The sequence below is a fragment of the Leguminivora glycinivorella genome, chromosome 8 (genome assembly GCF_023078275.1).
Source record: "Leguminivora glycinivorella isolate SPB_JAAS2020 chromosome 8, LegGlyc_1.1, whole genome shotgun sequence".
NCBI lineage: Eukaryota > Metazoa > Arthropoda > Insecta > Lepidoptera > Tortricidae > Leguminivora > Leguminivora glycinivorella.
In genome coordinates, this window is record NC_062978.1 from 1,278,042 (window position 1) to 1,293,828 (window position 15,787).

At 36.6% G+C, this 15,787-nt stretch overlaps 2 protein-coding genes across 2 annotated transcripts in view; one reads left to right on the forward strand and one right to left on the reverse strand.

The window, feature by feature from the left end:
• LOC125228804 (dynamin-1-like protein) overlaps nt 1–6,909 on the reverse strand; it is a 35,653-nt gene extending 28,744 nt beyond the window's left edge. Inside the window, 4 exon segments of the mRNA XM_048133488.1 lie at nt 1,576–1,786; nt 3,590–3,798; nt 6,252–6,396; nt 6,687–6,909. Of these exon segments, the coding sequence (XP_047989445.1) occupies nt 1,576–1,786; nt 3,590–3,798; nt 6,252–6,396; nt 6,687–6,788 (667 nt within the window). The 5' untranslated portion in view covers nt 6,789–6,909.
• Nucleotides 6,910–7,422: 513 nt separating this feature from the next.
• On the forward strand, nt 7,423–13,743 carry LOC125228917 (TIP41-like protein). Its single transcript, XM_048133630.1, has 6 exons — nt 7,423–7,551; nt 7,627–7,784; nt 7,858–8,037; nt 8,300–8,513; nt 10,248–10,406; nt 13,229–13,743. The coding sequence occupies exons 1-6, from the start codon at nt 7,537–7,539 to the stop codon at nt 13,334–13,336; spliced, it is 834 nt and encodes a 277-aa protein (XP_047989587.1). The 5' UTR covers nt 7,423–7,536; the 3' UTR covers nt 13,337–13,743.
• Nucleotides 13,744–15,787: the final 2,044 nt, after the last annotated feature.

Below are 15,787 nucleotides of genomic sequence, written 5' to 3' on the forward strand. Positions count from 1 at the left end.
CTTTGAAGAATGATTTAATAGTGGAATATGAGCCTTAACCTACGGAATATATAGACTTACATGCATCTATAGTTAGTTCTGATACACTACAATTAGTATAAACCACTCTTATTGACTAAATTATATTTTTTTAGGGTTCCGTACCTCAAAAGGGAAAAACGGAACCCTTAGGCCCTCCGCTCACGAGGCTACTCTCAAGCGACGCGATTGCAATGCAATTCATGGTTGCATACTGGTATGCTACTCGTTTCCGCACACAGTGCTACGCAACTGAGACGATTTTTATAAAATTATCTTGCTAACTATCTAATAACCCCACATGCTTCACTTCCTTGACAGTCAAATTATTGTGTATAAATGTAGTTTAGGGTTTAATTATACTCGCAGTTTAATTATTGTGCAACCTTCTATCACTAAAACCGAAAGTACCAAAAATCACTAATAACTTCTAAACCGATTACCTTAGTTACAGAAATTATATTGTTCCATTCGTTTTAGACCTAAACCTACCAAATTACACTAAAAACAGCAAAATATCTACACAAACAAAAAAACATGTTTTCAAGTTACGTAATATTTGGTTGGTATACCTACTACTATTAGTAGTACTATTTAGAAGGCGAAACACGATGAATTTTGAATCGTTATTTATCACTCACCCCTTCATAGTTTGTAGTAGGTTAATGTAATAATAGTAGGTAAATAAACCCTTCATTTCATAAAAACAAAATATAATACCTATACTGACCTGTCATATTCATTTTTTTGCCAATATCATTCCACGCCTTTTCCACCACATCTTTTCTCATATATTCTGGCAGCTTATAATTATACAAACACGGATAATTTTCCACTTCTTGGACAAATCGAATATTAAACTTTTGATCCACCGCCATTTTTGTTTGCAACGTGCATGCGACTCGAGTAGCGTGCGACCAGCAATGACAGTCGCGTGCGACTGGTAGCATACGGGTCGTAGACGCGTCTCGTCGTGTGCGGAGCGACGTTAATTTGTATGCAGGCTACTCACGAGCGACGCGTATCATACGCGTATGAGACGAAAGTCGCTTGAGAGTAGCCTCGTGAGCGGAGGGCCTTATATTCTTAAAGTACCTGTGTTTTTTTACCACGAAAATTTAAATTCACGTACCAATTTGAATCCTAGACAACTGTAGAACCTTTTCACAGTAAACGTCGAGGTGACTTCTTTGACAAATACAGCACGGTGTCAATAAGACAGGGTTCTAGAGTGCCCTAGGATTCAAATTAGTTGAGTGTACACGGTCGAACGCAATCAATTATTATTACTTTAGCTTTATGCTTTTTTTAAGAAAAAAGGTAAAAAGACATTAAGATTGTTAAGTAATCGAGTTTGACGTGTAAGTGACTTGAATACTTTACACAATACATGTGGTAGTTATTTTAAGGTTCTATACCAAAAAAATCTCCCAATCTATCAACATCAGTATATCTCAAGAATCTTTATCTTATTTTTTTTTGAATAGTTAAATAGCAGTAATATAAAATCCTGTACCCAGAACTAGGTAGCTTTATCAGTATTATATAGGTACTCACCGGCATCCATGAGATCAAGTTTAGTAACAACAGCCAGGGTTCTCCTTCCGTCTGGGTCCACATCCTTAGCCATCTTGATAGCTTCACTGGTGGCCATGTCTGTGTTGGCAGCCGTCACTGCCAGGATTATGGAGTTCGGGTTGGATATGTACTTGACTATTAGGTTTCGGATTTGGTTCTCAATGTCTTCTGGTTGGTCACCGATAGGTACCTTAAAAAAATGTTTTTATAAGTACCCAGAGACTAGCTCTAAATTGTTTAGTTCCGCGTGGCGCTCAATTCACATAATCGCTTTTTGCCCCGCGGCTTCGCTCGCGTTACATTCGAAAATGCTCCATTCAAACTTCCACCCCCCATTTTAGAGAAGAGAGGGGGTTAGAAAGAGACAAAAAGTAGCCTATGACACTCTCCATTCCTTCAACTGTCTCCATTAAAAAATCACGTCAATTCGTCGCTCCGTTTTGCCGTGAAAGACGGGCAAACAAACAGACACACACACCTTTCCATTGTAATATTTAGACCCCGGATTGTTGTCGCGATGACGTCACAATAGGGTGATTTGGGGAGTAAATGGACAGGTAGAACAAAATGATACATACATTATAAGATAAGATAAAAATGTATATTAATTTCACCAGAGAAAAACATAATTTCATTTACGGTACATCCAAATACCTAAATTTTTTCATAAAAAAAATTCCCAGTGAATTTATCAATATAATTTTTTTTGGTAGGTATATAACTGCAAAACTTAAATTTCTACTGTTTACTAGAAGACGTAGCCTAACCGCAAGTCATTTAGAAAAACTATTGATCTGTTACGGAGAGTCTGTTAACGAAAGAGCAACGTCGATATTTTTTATAGGAAGTTTCGCAATAATATACAAAAAAAAGTAACAATTTCGTATTTTTCAACACTATAATATATGATATTTCTTATCTTATCTTATCTAAATAAATCCGTATTAATTAATACTGTTCCATTTACTCCCCAAATCACCCTATTGTGACGTCATCGCGACAACAATCCGGGGTCTAAATATTAGTATGGATATAAAAAAATTAATGTTTATTACGAGCGCATTTTTACGTCTTACGCATGAACAGTTGATAGTTTTTTCACCGCCATACCGCTGGCTGACCTGGCTGTCGGTTTTTTGTTCATAATAGCTTCTAGAGTAGGTACGATATGACAAAGTGTGAAATGGGCGACAATGATGTTGTAAATTCAGCAATATTTGTTTATTCATTTTGGTGACTGTTATTCCTACACCTACCAACAAAGCGGCAGCTGATGCCATGGTTTATTATGAGAGGCGATTGGTCATGAACCCCGTTAGTTGCTTGGGGCTTATTAACACATACACAACCAGATAAAAAATAGCTTGTATAGCACAGAGAACCTCCTATAGAGTGGCAGTCTTGTATATTTGGTTCGCGATACGAGTCACCAGTGTTTGGGGTGCGAGGAGCGGGCGGGGAATGTGTTAAGCGCGCTGTGATTGGCCGTTTCAAGGACGGCGGGCAGTTGCGCCAGATGAAAAGGGACAGAAGTATGACTGTCCCTCTACTGACGCGTAAGTGGCCAATGTAAGTTGACCTATGCCGGCTCTGAATAAATTATAAATATGACTTATTTGTGGAATGTAATGCCGTCTGTTTTTAAATTTGAGCTTCTTGTTACCTTTCCACACCATTTCACACTACAGGTGGACATCTTTAAGGCATCAAAATACCCTTTTCCAATTTTTTTGTGCGAAAAACACGCGCTGCTTTCGGGTCTGTTACTTGGTCGATACTGATCGGGCACGGCGAGCGCCCGCGCTTATATCAGTGCAAATACTAGGAAGGCTGGCCACCGCGAGTCGTCTTGTAATAGATGTCTATAGGGGTTGGTCTGTGTTGTATAGCAACAACCCACACAGTGAGCTGTCCAATGTCTGAGCAAAAAGTGCCTACTAGGCGGATTCTTGGTTGCAAAAGTGTTAAGTAGAATATTAAATGAGCAACTCACTTTGGTGATGCCAGGTAAGTCCACAAGGGTGAGGTTGACAACTTTGGTGGAGAAAATCTTGAGGTTGATGGCCTCCGGGCAGATACCCTTGTTGTTGCCTGCCATCCGGTCCGTCTCCCGCTCTATTTCTTGCCGGATCTGGTCGAAGTCTGTGTAGATCTTGTCTTTTGTGTGCAGGAATTTGCCCCATTCTTCTAAGTTTACAGTACCTGAAACAATGGACAAATCATATGTATTCTGGGTAGATTTACCCATACTAATATTATAAATGGGAAAGTGTGTGTCTGTTTGTTTGTCCGTCTTTCACAGCAAAACGGAGTGATGAAGTGACATGATTTTTTAAGTAGAGATAGTTGAAGGGATGGAGAGTGATATAGGCTTTTTGTCTCTTCCACCTCCCCCCACTTTCATAAAATGGGGGTCGAAAGTTTGTATGGAACATTCCGCAATTTTCGAATTTAACGCGAGCGAAGCCGCGGACAAAAGCTAGTCAGCTATAAAAAGAATATTACATACATACATACAATCACGCCTGTTTCCCAGAGGGGTAGGCAGAGATCACGGATTTCCATTTACTACGATCCTGACAAACCACTTTCGCTTCACACACTTTCATAACATTTCTCATACACGCTCGTCGGTTTCGAGTACTTCTGACCTGGCCTCTTTGCAATATTTCCCCGATTTGATCAAGAAAAGTTCGCCTAGGTCTTCCACTACCAACTGACCCTTCCACTCCTTTTTCATATACTTTCTTCGTTAAAAAGAATATTATAGGAGTGATATTTATAGCTGGCCCAGTGAAGTAAACATACTATTACTTCCTATAAATAACTAATTTAAACAGAGTAACTTTGTTTCCTGTAGAACAATTATTTGAGGAGAATATAATGTGAGGTAAATTACTGACATACAAAATTATTTTTCTTATAGTAACTCCAGAGATGTACAGAAAGTAAAGTAAACGTCCTTGTTAAAGAAACAGATAATTCTTTATCTTTGCCTGGTAAAAAAAAAAACTAGCCTCAAATATTTAACTAACTTAACCACTGAAACATAAGTCTACATATCTTATGCAACTATTGATAGTGTGCCACAGGCACCACATACATAAGCATGATACAGATGATAATAAATAAATAAATATAATGGTCAGAATTTTATAGATATCCATACTAATATATAAATAAATATATTATTTTTATTTTTTTGATGAATACTTTTGCATGTTAAATTTTATTTATTTAATGCATGTTAATTATAAGATGTAATGTAATGTTTTGAAAAGAAGTGGCCCGCCGTGTTTCTTGCTGGTCCCATAGTGAATACCCCCCTCCCAACTGAGGGGGGACTGAAATCTTCTCGAGGCTGAGGCGTAGGGTTAGATCCGGCGTAGCTATATTTGACGTTCATATGCGCATTGTAATATGCCTACTTGAAAAATAAATATTTCATTTTCATTTTCAATATGTGTGTCTGTTTGTTTGTCCGTCTTTCACGGCAAAACGGAGCGACCGATTGACGTGATTTTTAAAGTGGAGATAGTTGAAGGGATGCAGAGTGACATAGGCTACCTTTTGTCTCTTTCTAACGCGAGCTAAGCCGCGGGCAAAATCTAGTGGTAACATATTTATGAGAGGACTAAAGAATATTTTAAATAGATGTAACATGAAACACATACAAGAAGTAAATAATAACAGAAATCTTAGTAATAAAAAATGGAAAAATGGATTAGTTTAAACAGAACATCAGCAGATCCAAGCAAGTAGAAATGGCATCCAAATTTGTTTGGCTAATACCAACCTGGAGAAAACATTGAGTTGGATAGCTGAGTTATTGGATTCCATGATGCTGGCACTGGTATCTGCTGTCTTAGCTCTAGGTATAAATATAGTACATAATGATAAATCATCTATTTCTGGCTATGTAATCAATAGCAATATTAAGGACATCTAACTATTTTGTATGTAAAATTAAATGCATAAGAATGCTTAATGGTATCGGCATCCAAAATTGAGTCTTTAATATGTCATCGAAGGACAAACTGCATTGTGAGGAAATTGCCATGCAAAGCAGCTCTGTTGAGACATGCCTCACTCAAGTCTATGCTGCTGAATATGTGTTTTAGTGGAGTAAAAGTGGCAGTGGGGTCAAGTTACAGTCAAGTAACAGTTTTGAACAGAACTCAACTACAAACAATAAATAATTTTACAATTATACATTATTTTACAACATATTCTATAGGTATTGATACTATGATGCCTTACATGTGTAATATTTCCCAATAGTATATAAACACATATCATAAAGTTTACTCAGTGTCTAAAAGGTAACAACTACCCATTGAAATGGTGACTTCCCACAACAGAATGAGGTCAATTAAATTGCAAGTGTTACACACAATGGCACAACCAGTGCATAATCATTATGATGGCATTGAAGATTCACAAAGAAACAGTAAAAAGTAATGTTGCATGATTAAAAAAAATGTAAACAGAGCTAGTGGTGCATAACATGATTTGCATTTTATTCAAGGGCACACAATGTTAGCTTAGAACAGTAAATAGTACAATAATCTTGAGTTTTAGGAATTTGAGCATGCAAAATAGTTTATTATTATAAAACAACAACTATAATTAAGTTAAAGAGAAACCCTTCATACCTTCTTCAGCGGACCGATGCTCCTTGCTATCTTTAGGGCTGTACACCAGCTGCAATATCAGCGGGCGCCTGGTCACGATGCCGGGACCGCGGGGGAGGAAAGAGCGCCCGACCAGACTCTCAATCACTGAACTCTTGCCAGAACTCTGTACAAATAAAGTTACTCTGTATAACCTATGCAATCATAGCAAATTCTAGTCTTCACACGATGCAGAGAATGTTCAAATTTCATGTAACGTTAGGAACTAACGTCCGCTAATGAGGGTGGACAATAGTCAATGACAGGTTACCCAGTTCACTGAAATTAAATGGGGACAAAGAACTATATGTGACATAACAACCGATTTATTAGACACCCAAGCACATGGCTCTTTTCAATCACTTTTTCAGTAAAACATCTAATTCATGGTTACGCAACAACAAGAATAATATCTACCTGTGTTCCTAAAACTATGATTTGTGGTAACTGAATGGCATCTGCTCCAACCGTATTAAATACATCTTGCAATTTATTAATAACTGGTATAAGTGCTTCCATAATTGTCTATTTGCTCTATTACACACAGTAAGTTCGATTATACAGTGAAGTCACGAACTTTACGGGCCGAAATTATTTATAACGAACTTTTACCTAAATACAATAATACACGACCGGTAAAAATCGGCCATATTGATTTCAGATTTTGACATCAGGGTTGCTGTTGCAAAATAAAAATTGTTAAGACAATTTTACACGATTCCGGTCTATATCCATGAAAATCGATGTTTATCAATTGTCGATTTTCGTAAATCACTTTATTCACTTGTATTTGCTAATTTTGACTTTCCTTGTTCATAGCCATGACCTGAGCTTATAAAATATAGGCCCTTCGAATATTGTCATGCGTGAACTGCGTGAATCGAAACTTGATTGTCATTGTTGACAAATCAACGTTCAGAAGTCGTTTAATATTTATCACATAAGTAGCAAAAGTGTAGCATTTTTCAACCGAATTAGGATGATATAAATGAGCAAAAACAATGCAAAACCAAATTGATTTTACAGATAAAACTGAATTGCTGTGCCTCCTTTTATTTTAGAATTATTTTTTTCTTCTAATACTTATATGACCAAGAAGCCTATATTCTGAACGTTGGCTGTAATTCAATGTCAATGTCAAAGAAGTGTCAAACTTTGCTTAGCTTGGGTCAATGTTCTTCGATTTCTTGTTTTAGAGCTATAGAATTATATTTTCTTTTTATAATTACTTTCTTACTGTAACTTTCGTGCTCCTCGAAAAACAATAATGCTGACTTTGGAGGTTTGTATTGAAAGTCGTCTCCTGTCGTTAATCTAGATATCAAAATCTACTATATTGTAAATGTTTGATTTGCAGGAGTCTCGAGTTGACGCCGGGCGCTTTATTACTAACTCGCAGTCCATAGAATTTGGGCCCTGGCATATCTCCTACGACATAAGCTGTATCTTACCCAGTATTTGCTCTACAAAAGTCGTTTGCGAACGGGACGATGATCAGTTTTGTCAATTCTGCATGTAAGTGAATCGAAGTATTCGTGCTTTATTTATTTTAATTTTCGGTTTAATGAACTAGTTTTTTTAATTTCAGATACTGCAAGGAGCTGGAAATTCCACATTTTCCTGACATGGTGTTTCCTAAGAATATTTTATCGTTGACTCACAAGAACGGAGCTGCAATCAATTTTAACCCTCTGGATGCTTTAAAGCTAGTGTCATCTACTACTGAAGCTATAGAAGTGTCTTGTGCGGAAGCTTGGCAGGGAGCAAGGTAGGGTTTGTATGCTTCGGGCGGTATAAAATCGTCATCATTATCACCAGCAATAATATGTTACACAAGAAAGGTTCCATACATCTTACATAATCTTATTTGTATATCTATAAGTGCATGTCAAACATTTTTGTAGCCTAAGAGGAGTAATAAAATATTGCAGGTGACTATAATAAATTAAGCTTTTGTAAACTTACTACATTGTCTTATTCCAAAACTAATATTTGTTATTGTTATAAAACTTATTTTTGTTTTTACATAGACCAGATGCCACGAAGAAGAAGAGACCATTTGACTGGACCTTCTCCACAGATTACAAAGGCACGCTCACAGACAACATCACCGTTGAACCCACCGATGAGAACATCAACTACGAGTTGTTGAAACAGAAGGATCAGATCCTGTACTACCATGACCTCACACTGTTTGAGGATGAGTTGCATGATCATGGGATATCTAAGCTATCTGTCAAAATTGTAAGTTCATCTCAAAATTACATATTTAGTGTGTTTCTACATTATCTGATCCCATATCGGAAGTACGAAGGATTAAAAAGAAAATCAAAGATGGCGGCGAAAATATATGAGATATCAGTCCAACATCCATTATCGTATTGGATAATGTGAAAACGCACTTACAGCAAGCAAGTTAATTGAATCCTGAATGAAGCAAAAGATTTTATAATTCTGAGTGTTATTCTAAATTGAATCCTGAATGATTCCAGCAAAAGATTTGAAATAATTTTGCTACAATGTGGAACATTCTGCTTTTCCCAAAATATGAATTACCACTGTTGTAAACGAGCAATTCTAGTTATGTTTGTATATTTGGATCACGTCTCCGATTTTGGCAAAAATTGGTAGGCTGATAGAGTCCATAATGCTGAGCAAGATCAACTAGGTTTCCCAAAATGTCACACATTGTATGAAACCTTCCTTTTTTGTCACCAGATTTCTATACATTTTCGGTAACAAAAAAGGAAGGTTCATACAAACTAAGTGAGACATTTTGGGAAACCTAGTGGATCTTGCTCGGCATCACGGACTATCAGCCTACCAATTTTTATCAAAATCGGAGACTATCAGCCTTACAAATTTTTCCATCAAAGACATCTAACACTTGTAAATTGTAACTTGTAGCTTCGAGAAATGGGCCCCTGATCCAAATGTACAAACTCTTCGGGAATTGCAAATTTACAACAAGCGACATTAAATAAATGTCATATACAAAGAAAAAATGACCAATGCCTCCAAGTGTTCCAAGCTGGATTCGAACCAGCGTACTCCATTAACCGGACGGATGCCTCAACCACTCGGCCAAAAAATATTTTCTATGAGAAAATAGTTTAATTTGATCTAAGATTTTTTTACAACAAGCAAGTTAATTGAATCCTGAATGAAGTGAAAGATTTTATAATTCTGAGTGTAGGGAGGTATTCTAAATTGGAACCCCGAACATAGTGCTGGATTCCAGCACTAACGCGGAAGGTGGAAATAATTTTGCTACAATGTGGAACATTCTGCTTTTCCCAAAACCCAAAATACAAATTTTACAAGCTTTTATTCAACTTGCCTTGTTAGTATGTTAGTTTGGTTCAAAATGTAGAAGCTAAGTTTGACCCACTTTCCGGTTTCTGAAATTTTGCACACATAATAAATCATGTGACAAAGCAATATTATGGTATCATGGAGCTGATCTGATGATGGAGCAGAAAGGTGGTCATAATTAGAATGGTGGGGTAATGTGACAAAAAAAAACAAATGAGCAGTTCCCGAATACTTTGTACATAGCCACGTCAGCAAATTTTAATTGATCCTATTTTGTTACCAACATTTAGTAATATAAGTCAACTTTCGTAAGATATATACAGGATAATTGTTATAATTAAGAAAATATAGATACTAGAGAACCTCAATGACGAAATTAAACTTACTAAAATCTCAATTCATCAAAAAAAACTTGGTAACAAAATAGGAATAATAAAAACAAATTTAACTTTTTCCTTAATTTTTCTACAAACTTTTCGAGAACTGGTGAAATTAGATTTACACCGCAATACCTTTATAAAAAAAAAACAAGTAACACATCAATCAAAGAGTTGATTTCTCAAGAGATCTGTTACTATTATTTTATTATTCAAATATGCAATTTGTATTAATGGGTTAAAAAGTTTAAATATCAACAAATGGTTTTTACTATAAATGTTTCAGAGAGTAATGCCGACCTACTGGTTCGTATTGCTCAGGTACTTCCTGAGAGTGGACGACGTCATGGTGAGATCGCACGAGACCAGGATGTTTCACATGTTGAACACTAATTATGTGATACGGGAATATACAGCCAAGGAATCTAAAGCTGAAGATTTACAGGTATTATTTCTAAAATACAAAACGTATTAGCGACGTGAAAAACCGTATTAGCACGGGGTGGATGAAATGGCGACAGGTCACGGGAACCATTTGTGACGCCCGGATGCCTCTTCGACTGAAGGGCAAAATTTATAAATCTGTCATCAGACCTGTCGTCATGTATGGATCAGAGTGTTGGGCCCTAAAGGTGACGGATGAAAAGAGATTGCATGTAGCAGAGATGAGAATGTTAAGATGGATGTGTGGCGTCACAAGAATGGATAAGATAAAGAATGAGTATATCAGAGGAAGCCTGAAAGTAGCACCGATAGTTGAAAAAGTAAGAGCGAATCGACTAGCATGGTATGGACATGTAATGCGGAGGGATGAAAGGCATGTGACGAGAAAGATATTACGAATGAATGTGGAAGGTGGTGGAAGTAACGGGAGGGGAAAACCGAAGAAGAGGTGGATGGACTGTGTGAGACATGATATGGAACTAAAACAAGTTAATGATGAGATGACGAGTGACAGAGATGTATGGAAGAGAAAGACATGCTGCGCCGACCCCAAGTGACTGGGATAAGGGCAAGAGAATGATGATTTCTAAAATACAAAATTGTAGCAATTAATATCAGCAGTGGGCGATTAAGGGCTGATATGATGATGATGAAATTTTAAGAGAAGCACTAATGGGTTAGGTACAGCACGTAAAAACGATTGGAATAAAAGACTACTTGAATGGCGACCATAATTAGGGAGAAGAGCGTCGTCAAAAAAGACCGCAGATGCGCTGGGCGGACGATATTAAAAGGACTGCTGGGAAGAAGTGGCTCCAGATCGCACAGAACCGTGACGAGTGGCGCATGTCGAAGGAGGCCTACACCCGAAGAGAGAGAGAGAGAGACTGATGGGATGCGGTAATAGTCTGGAACTTTCAATCCAGAGGTTGCGGGTTCGAATCACGGCTTGCATCAATGAGTTTTTCATAACTTATGTGCGAAATGTCATTTAATATTCTCCAGCCGCTTTTCGGTTAAGGAAAACATGGTGAGGAAACCGGACTAATCCCAAAAGACCTAGTTACCCTTCAGGTTGAAAGATCAGATGGCAGTCACTTTGGTTTTCGTCGTCTCCGCTCCCTTGAAAATAATCGATGATAGCGCGAGCGAGTTTTGACGACCGGTCTGGCCTATTCGGTAGTATCCTGCCTGCTACGCAGCGGTCCCGGGTTCGAATCCCGGTAAGGGAAGTTATTTGTGTGATGACTGTGATGAGCACAGATATTTGTTCCAGAGTCATGGATGTTTTCTATGTATATAAGTATTTGTATATTTTATATATCGCTGTCTGAGTACCCACAGCACAAGCCTTCTTGATTTTACCGTGGGACTCAGTCAATCTGTGTAAGAATTTCCTATAAAATTTAGTTATAGTTTGTCGCCTATAAATCGCTCGCTCTTTCTTTTATTTACAAGGGAGCGACTAACTTTTGTTCGTTTCTATTTGCTTACTCGCTAAGGTGGGACCAGTGTCTTAGACCTTACTGTTTTTTAGGGTTCCGTAGTCAACTAGGAACCCTTATAGTTTCGCCATGTCTGTCTGTCCGTCCGTCCGTCCGCGGATAATCTCAGTAACCGTTAGCACTAGAAAGCTGAAATTTGGTCCCAATATGTATATCAATCACGCCAACAAAGTGCAAAAATAAAAAATGGAAAAAAATGTTTTATTAGGGTACATGTAAAGTGGGCGCTGATATTTTTTTTCATTCCAACCCCAACATGTGATATATTGTTAGATAGGTATTTCAAAATGAATAAGGGTTTACTAAGATCGTTTTTTGATAATATTAATATTTTCGGAAATAATCGCTCCTAAAGGAAAAAAAAGTGCGTCCCCCCCCTCTAACTTTTGAACCATATGTTTAAAAAATATGAAAAAAAACCGGCCAAGTGCGAGTTTATTTTATTTATTTATATATATTTTGTAATGTAACTAAAAATTTAAGGTTTTCGGAATTTTTCCTTTATGTGTGCTATAAAACGTTGCTTCATGCCAAATTTCAAGATTCTAGGTCGACTGGAAGTACCCTTTAGGTTTTGATTCCCTTGCGAGTACTTGCGAGTTTCAAAATATGCAGCTTAAATTGCTGTTTCTTTTGATTGCGTTGACATAGAAGTTTGATTTTGTTACAGCTTAAAGGTATTATAGACCTGAGTATTTGGTATGAATTTCAATTTAATACCTCTACGCGTTTATGAGGAAATGGGTAGTAAGGTTAAAATTATTAAAAAAAAATATATTATGTGATGTAACTAAAAATTTATGGTTTTCGTAATTTTTCCTTTATCTATGCTATAAGACGTTGCTTCGTACCAAATTTCAAGATTCTGAGTTCACGGGAAGCACCCTGTAGGTTTTGATTCCCTTGCAAGTGTCGAAAATTTGCGGCATAAACGGCTGAATCTTTTGATTGCGTTGGCTTAGAAGTTTGATTTTTTCACAGCTTCAAGGGACAGTAGACCTGAGTAATTGATATAAATTTCAGCTTCATACCTCCACGCGTTCCTGAGAAAAAGGGTCTTGACAGACGGACGGACGGACAGACGGACAACAAAGTGATCCTATAAGGGTTCCGTTTTTTCCTTTTGAGGTACGGAACCCTAAAAATCACAAAAGTAGAACTTTATAAAGACATTCTAGGAAAATCGTTTTGAACTTGATAGGTTCAGTAGTTTTTGAGAAAAATACAGAAAACTACGGAACCCTACACTGAGCGTGGCCCGACACGCTCTTGGCCGGTTTTACTTTATTTTATTACCTATGTATTTGTTTATTTTCAGATCCCTACATCACAAATGAAGGATGGAGATGATGTTATACCTTTTCTCACATTGACAGAAAAAACTCTTCACAAACTGATAATCAACTCAGAAACCAATTCTAGTTAAAGAAAATACTTTTATAAAAATCTTGTTAATAGAATGCCGTCAATAGTAATGAATTTTTTTAATAATTTAAGTTATGTAATAAAGTGCGTATCTGTATATAAATGTTTTTAACCGCCGCCCCAAATCTCAAGGAAGGGGGTTCTCAATTCGTCTGTATTTTTTTATGTTTGTTCCACGATATCTCCGTCGTTAGTGGACCGATTTTGAAAAAATTTTTTGAACAATATTTACAAAAGCATCTAAAAAGGGTTTTACTTTTATGTTCCGATACATTTTCGCCGCGCGCCTTTCGTCGCGCGCTAAGCGACACAGAGAAATTTGCATTGTGAATTTAACAAGTTCGACTTGTTGCGGTTTATCCGTTTGAATCAGCCAAACGTATGTTTAAAACAATATGTGTCAGGTTGTTTTTATAAAATCGACGAATATATTGCCGATTCAAATGACAAGTAGCTTGTTGTTTGAACCAAAGAGCACGTAGGCGCTATTTTAACCAAAAAACTTGTTGAACGAACATGAAAACTGGTTGTATTTTCTCTCAGTGAACGTTTCATATCCCTTACGCTAACACTAACTTTAGGAAGAATTCCTTTAAGAGGATATGGTAGCGAAAATGCTAAAATGGAAAGGCGCACCCCTTTTAACTTGGGAATTTTAGTTAAATATACAAGTGTTATTAACTAGATTTATCGAAAAAAAATTGTCCATTAAGAACAACTCAGTCAAAAGATATTTCAAAAAAATCTTTAAAATCGAGGTTCCGCTCTCGACTCTTTCCTCCTTCAAAACTTAATCAATCGGAACGAAATTTGAGAATCTGAATAACAATGAAATAATCTATGTCGGACCGTTTAGCTTTTTTGGTTAATTGTTACCAATCTTGAGTATCACACCTTTTTTTGCGCCACAATGAAAAAGGCCGTTTTTGGAAATTTTTGATTGGCTCTAGTGTCTTTAAAAGGCAGAATATCAAAAAAATCAAAACGGTCCGACACAGATAAAAATAATAACAATCTGTGTTGAAAAAATCATTGCTCTATCTTCAAAAACCAGGGAGGAAATAGTCGAGAGCGTTTGTATGGAGAATTGACCCCTACCGTATCGTCTTAATTATAAGAGCCACTAAGTCTTTCAATCAAATTTGCAAGAACCGAGACCTCATCGATCTATTCTGTGACAGTTTTGCATCAGTACGCACACTACTGACCCAGAACTTTTGATTTTCAGGGAATTAGGGCGTCGTTTGCGGGAGAGGGGCTGCGATCCTCGTTCTGGGTCGTATCTGGTCCAACAGGTCTCCATTGCAGTTCAGCGGGGAAATGCGGTGGGTATAATGGGGACTTTTGAGCCAGGTACGATCCAGGGAGGGTTATTTTAGATTTAGGTGTATGTTGTGTTCCTTTCTTTTTATATATATGTTAATAACCTACTTGACATGACATAGATACTATATTTGACGAAGCCTGTGATGTGGATTTTTTTTTGTACTTATTATTTACTTTATTTGCTTATTTATTCAATAAAGATTTTATTTTATTTTTTTGTACAAAAATGTCAGCATTGCATCATCAACAGTCATTAAAAAAAACTCATCATTATTTCTTAGCTAGGTAGTACAAAATGTTTTTTGATGGCAATTGATACCTAGATGTCAAAACGTAGCAAGTAACATAGCAAAAAAAACTAGGTTTTAAGAACAAAAGATATCTTTATTAATTTTAAGTGCCACTTTTACGTATGAAATGTACTTCTTAAGTGAAAATTCATTTTAAACACCTAAAAATATAGAAAAAAATCTGCCGAAATCTACTCATATAATCAAAATCAAAATAATTTATTCAGCAAATAGGCCACAGGGGCACTTTTACACGTCACATGTACATACTTATTTAGAAAATATTTAAAATTGAATTGAAATTACAATTGATACTATTATATACTAATTCTAAGTTTTAACTAAAGTTAACTCTATACAATTCTCAAGTCTCTAAATGTCTTAGACATAAATATAAAAGGAACGAAGGACACTTAATATAAAAAAGGCGCGGAGAAGAAAAGATCGCGCAAAGAAAAGATGTTTACGGCCTTTTCAATTATGTTAGCGACGATCGTCGCTTGTCAAGAATAGTAGCACAACTCAAAATGAAATGCCATTCGAATTTTAATCTTACCGGTAAGAGTTAGAATATACCTACCTAAAGTGCAATAGCATTTCATTTTGAGTTGTGCCACTATTCTTGATAAGAGACATTATAAACTCGACAATTGTTAACAAAACAACAATCATGGCTCACATATCGGCACATGACCAATTCACTAACTTTCCTGTTCTTCTGCAGGAGAAATGGGCTAAAAGTAGACAGAGTCAGTGTAGTCATAGACAATCTTTCCGAAGTTTCAAATTTCAGCTGCCTATTAATTGTACACATAATGTTTATTCAAATTGGGAAC